Source organism: Pinus tabuliformis, chromosome 3_2 (assembly GCF_031772625.1).
Source record: "Pinus tabuliformis cultivar Carrire ecotype Pingquan chromosome 3_2, CPIR1, whole genome shotgun sequence".
NCBI classification, from domain to species: domain Eukaryota; kingdom Viridiplantae; phylum Streptophyta; class Pinopsida; order Pinales; family Pinaceae; genus Pinus; species Pinus tabuliformis.
In genome coordinates, this window is record NC_142302.1 from 797,827,205 (window position 1) to 797,833,373 (window position 6,169).

At 37.7% G+C, this 6,169-nt stretch overlaps 1 protein-coding gene across 1 annotated transcript; it reads right to left on the reverse strand.

The window, feature by feature from the left end:
- Positions 1-4,038: 4,038 nt before the first annotated feature.
- On the reverse strand, positions 4,039-5,396 carry LOC149182998 (DUF21 domain-containing protein At2g14520-like). The gene is made up of 2 exons (XM_089418650.1): positions 4,903-5,396; positions 4,039-4,689 (listed from the first exon to the last, which is right to left on the reverse strand). Exons 1-2 carry the CDS (start codon positions 5,079-5,081, stop codon positions 4,164-4,166), a joined length of 705 nt encoding a protein of 234 aa, XP_089274776.1. The 5' UTR covers positions 5,082-5,396; the 3' UTR covers positions 4,039-4,163.
- Between the last annotated feature and the right edge of the window lie 773 nt (positions 5,397-6,169).

Sequence of the window (6,169 nt, forward strand, 5' to 3'; positions counted from 1 at the left end):
ACATACTTTATTAAAATTCTGAGATAGATAATTATATAACTTGATTTTTAAGAATTCACATAATTCTTTACATTTATTTTCTTTATAACCCTTTTACTTTATACTTTTAAACTTAATATCATTGGTAATCGCTCATTAATCATGAGGCATTAAGTAATATGTGCTGATGGGTGAATGCGACTTTTCTATTTGAAGGAGTGTCAGGATATTTAATATTTTAGGTAATTTAGAATATAGTTACTAGTGCAGTGCATGCAATACATGCATATGTAGCTATCATATGCATGCATCGTATGCATGCTAATATTCTCGTGCTCTCTATATTAATGATGGGTCACTACATACACCCCTCCTTCAGAAAACTTCGTCCCGAAGTTAGAGTTTTTTTTTTTTTTATATCAATACTTATAATAGTGATTAGTACATTCTTGTTCGGATTGTGTATTGAGGTTAAATTCTTACTTAATGTGAGGACACTATAAAATTGGTGTTTTGAATACTTTTAGGTTTATAACTTTAATGATCATGTTTTACTTCATCAGGCTCCCCAGGCTATCACAACATCATCCTATCCTTCCTAATCTCTTCCGCTCCCATCCTATCCGTCCTCTACTGGAGTATGCCATGGCGTCAGTTATACTGACCTAACCATTCATAAACTCCAAGGGTGACAGCGTTGGCTATACCAACCTGATCCCTAGTAGGCATCTGGCAGTCATCATCACACGTATAGGGGAGTGTGACTCGCACAGTCCTCCCATGGCTCCAGGGTTCGAAGGATAAACGGTGGGCAACACCTCCACCCCTCCCAGTAGAATCAGGGTTAATACCCTATCATGGAATCTCTTTGAGCCTTAACTGTTCTGAAGTTTCTGTCATCACGTGGTCATTTTGGTAACGGATTTTATCTGCAATCATAAACACTTGTCCATGCATTTATAACATGTGCATTAATATTTTCAAAAACACATAGCTTATGTATATTTCATACATGTCATCTAAAGTATAACATACTTTGCCATAATCTATTCATGTCATTAGCTTTCATATTAAAATATAATCATTCTTTCGTGTATTGTTTTGTGCATAAAACTTATGACTTTAGATTGCTAACTGACACTTGATATTTGATCTTACGAGCACATATCGTTATGTTTCAAACATTCATTGATCTGTATGTGTTTGCTCCAGTAACAACTAGCTGGGTTATTGTCTTACTTGGTAACAAAATGCATCATATGGATAGTCATTAGCAAAGACAAATCTCAATTCCTTCTTTTTAACAATAATGTTATTTGTTGTGCTCTTTTATATATAAATTGTTTGAAATACCTAGCTCAAAGTATGGTATGCAACACATTTGGGGAACATATTTTGTACTCAACATTTCCTTTAACAATAATACACCGAACACTGCTCTATGTTTAAATGGTAGTACTCTTTCAATACCTTAGCCCTATAGGTTGAATTTATGCTCATGGAACCTTTGCTCAGGTTGTATTCATCACTTGTAAGAATTGCTAAATTAGGTCTGAATGTTGTGTATGCATCCGTTCCTATTGACTGTTTCACTACCAAGGAGTTGATATCCATGCCAAGTGAACTATTGTTTCCAGATCTTTTGCCAGAGCACATTCCAGGGTCCGAACTTATGTTCTATGCATTATACCAGTTATTTATATGCCTCTATATGAATGAGTTAATGGCTGTTGCAATTCATAGTTAGTTCCTCATCACATGGTGTTTAATAGTAGCGTATTCCTTGTTGAATAATTGTGAATGGTATATATAACCACTTGAGCTCAATTGTCTGGTTCTGTTATCATTTAACTGGAAATATAGTGGAAAAACTGTTCACCTACAGCTAACAGATAACAACTGATGTGCAAAAAGGGATCACTGTAACCTTCACACAAACTCAGAAATTTATCAGAAATTAAGAGAATATACAGGAGGGAATCCTACATCTTTTACTGTGGTATTGTGATAATAATATGGCTAAATTATGTATAACAGCTGCGGTAATTTTTGAGTAAGGAAGATATTATATGTGACTCTTTAGAGGTCTCATTTGAATGTTGTTTTTCCACTGTATATATATATTTTCTGAAGTAAAAACTATTAAGAAAACACCTACAGAAGTTTTCATACAACTTGAAGAAAGGTCTCATAGAAGAACTTATACAAACTCAAATATATTCCCCCCTTTTTTTTTAGAAGGCATGACTTCATCAAATTCCACAAAAACAGATGATAGTTTCAACATTTAGCTTAACACACCTATGTGAAGGCTGCTCATTTTAAGATATATACCAAACTTCCAACTTTGACCATTTTTCAATGTCTTTTAAAGACTTTAAGATTATGTGTCTCAGACTTGTATCTAGCTTACTGTGGCAGACTTAAATATCTTGCAACTTTTGTCCTTCCATAGAAATAACATAGGGACTTGGCCTTTCTCTTCATTGAAGTCGAGACTCTTGCCAGTGATGTTCTTCTTTCCGAATAGGTCATTTATTATTTACTTACATCTCAAACCTGGAGGATTATTCATATTTATGTCTACAATAACATATAGAAGTCTTTCATTAAGATCTAAGATTATCAAGGGTTAATACAACCTCAATTTTTATCAAATCTGTGGAACCTCAATGTTCATCAAATCTGTGGATCAATCCTTCCTCCACAATAGAGTCTTGACATCAGATATACTTTTGAGAGAATTCAGTTCCCATATTTGGTTCAATCTTAGTATTGACCATACATAGTTCTTCAAATATCTTTACAGCTTGAATCATAAGCCTCTTCCTCATTCCTTTGGTCAGCTCCTTGCAGTGCATCCAAAAGATTTAGTAGATATATCAGTCCATGACATAATCTCTCTCAAAGTTCTCAAAGAATGATTAGGTTCTTTACTGAGTCTCGATCATGAGAATATAGCTCAGAGATGGCTCATATCTTGACTTCATAACATAGATATGAAGGCAATTTTTGAACTTCAGAGAAATTTAAATAATAAGTCTCATTCCTAACGGCTCCAATCCTCAGTTTCCTTGTATGGAAACAAGTTTCCTTCTTCTCATCAATGTCACAGAGATATGGAGGCAAAGCCAACACTAGAAATACAAGTCTCAAATGGTATGCCTTCTTCTTCATATGATGATATGCAGAAATAAAGTGACCTTAGTTCCTTTGTTATCATCAAAACTTCACTTACTTCGTATTATAAACTCAGATGAGTATGCCTTAGTCCTTCACCCATGCTCGGTCTTCACATCAGAGGACTGACAGTAATGACTACTGGACAAGTAATAAATCTCAGCTTCCACAGGTCTGATCAAGCTCAGAATAGAGGTTTCAGACTAGGCAATTAGGTCTTGTCCTAGGTTCTTCCTCTATTAAGCAAAGATTTAAAGGTTGTCCTCTATTTTAAAACATTGTTGATCTCTGAAGTCAGGCATGTGTTTTTTTTTTTGTTAATAGCTAAGAATAATGAAGTTACATTCATCCTAAATGTTTTCAAAAATGATCCAAAAATAAAATAGGTAAAGAACATGTCTAATTTTCAAGGACATTTCCGTGTTTGATAGAAGATGAATCTAATTTTCAACAGAATTTTAGATAAAAGCTAAGTGGCATAACCACATATTTAAAAGCAAAAAGGGTTCCAGGTATAAGAAAATCACAGATTGCTATCTAAGTTGAGCAACTTCTTTTCCTTCAAGCTTTCAACGGTATCTCTGAGAGCCTCTTCAATAGAAGTGTAGTTGTACCAACAACCACCATAAACTGGAGGCTCTGCATGTGGATCGCAGACAGGGACCCGGGGAATTGAGCTTATTGGCGGCTCCCCTAACTTCAGAATGTCACCAATGTTTCGACAATCTCTGTCCAATGAGTGTCCTACTGCATCATAATTCAAGAATATCCTTATCGGCTGCTTTTTGTTCAGTTGTGAGTTCTTGTTGGCAACAACCAACAGTTCCCTGCCTTTCCTGTGATTTTCTATAAAACCAGATTCATCCCCATATGTCTGAGGAGTTACAGAATACTCCTTGCGTCCAAACCGACGGCGCTGTTCCAGAATATGATCATGGATACAAGAATGAGACTGAGGAGCCTCACCCACTTTCTCCATGTTCTGCCTATGTCGCCCAATGCCTTCAGCTTTGCAACCAACAGTACCTATCCAGTTTTGCATTAACATCAATAGCAAATGTTTCTGAAATTGGGGTCATTGCATCTTCTGCAGTTTTCGCGGATAACCCCAAAGCCCTAGAAATGATTGTTGTTTCATCATGTGTCAGTTCTCCACCTTTCCCGGCCTCATTTCCATGCAAATCCACAAGTGTTTTCAGCTCAGCTCTGCGGAAAAGGGCAACATGTCCCGCGCCCAACAAGAAATCCAGGAGCTTACTTATTGGCCATGCAACTGGAAAGCAGATCCAAACAAGTACACGAACCACTGGTGTCAGTGCAGCCCCAACAACTAAACCATATCGAGAACAGACAGATTGGGGTATAATCTCTCCAAACAAAAGTATGAGTGTCACGGATATTAATACAACACCCAATGCTGTGACCAGTGAATCTACGAAAATAGGAAGTGCCTCCATGGCAAGAGCATTGGATATTAGAAGTGTACACAACAACAAATGTTGTTTTTTCACCACAGGCATTATTTTGGCTAAACGAATGTGAGTTGACCCTTTGTTATCACTGGCCGCAAGTCATTTGGCTTTGTTTTTCGTTGGCGGCAAGAACCCACAACATCCATTTGACTCCATTTCCGCAGTGGTGAGCACACCCACTGCATCCAGACTCCATTCTCCCAGTAGTAACCACGGCATCAATTTTTCATTCACAACAGTGACCATGGGTTGCAGAAGAATCTAGACAGCGGCGTGCTTGCGATCCTGCGGCGTTTCGGATTTGGATAGAACCTCTAATTCCATCGTGCTGAGCGACATTAGGCCGAGCGTCAAACCGGACATCATACTCGAGAAAAGAACCAGCATCACAATTATGCCAATATAAATCCAGAACTTTGGGCCGCAGCATGTTTCCTCGGTGGAGGCCATTTTCCGAACCCTGGAAAATAATACGAATTTCTTTCAAATAAAGCACAAATATTGTCAAATAACCACGTCACGTTGTATTTCCTTCTGTCCGCGTCTCCTAAATTCTTCAAAGCTCTGCATTTTTCAGCATCTTAAGGCCTTTGCAAGTCTTTTTTTTAGTAACACGGACTGTCTTGAAGATCCTGGGTGCCTAAATCAGAGCTGAAATGATCAAAAATACGAATTCGAAGGCAGAACGTAAGCAAATTACACCAGTATTTGACAGATTCAGACCGATTTCACGAAAATAGTGTGTCTAAAATCCAGGTGAGGTAACAGCGACAGCTGCTTTGACACTGTCGAACCCTCGGATCCTCCCTTCCTTGGGCAATGAAATTTAACGTTCAACCTCTTGAGCGGAAGAGGGTTCCGCTCGGTAACTACAGGATTTCTGAGGATAAACATGGAAATTAACCTCAAAATGAATCGATGCCCACTAAATTGCCTTTAAATTATTTCAAACTAGGCCAGAAATTTCTTAAAGATGGGATAACCAGTACCAAATAGGTTAGAAATTTCATCAATCTTCACAAAATCAAGCTTCAAATGGGACAATTTTACCCAATAGAATTTAACCACAAAATTTACACGAGCGTAGGGCCTGTGAGGTCGCAGGGTTTGAACGACGGGCTCTGATACCATATGTAGTGACCGTACTAAGTTAAAGAGCCATTACTGAAACTGTAAAGATTACTGAAACTGTGAAACTGTAAAGATTACTGAAAGAGTTTGAAATTGTATTAATTGATTTGATGAAGTACTTACCTGGTCTGCTACAGATGTTGTGATGAAGATGCTTTAGAACTTCTCCAGCGCTCTCGTTATGTATAAATTTCCTCTCCTTCCTCCTCCCCCGTCTTCCGCTTCGGCGTCTCCTTATGTACTGTTCATTAGCGGTGGTCGCGCCCTCCACCAACGAGCCCACCGCTTCCCTTCTCAGCGACACCTCCTCAAAATCCTGAGTCGTATCTTTCTTTTAAGGATATATTGACATGTGTGATTTTGCTTTGATTAAAATTTTATTTGTTTAATTAAAATGTCCTAAGTTC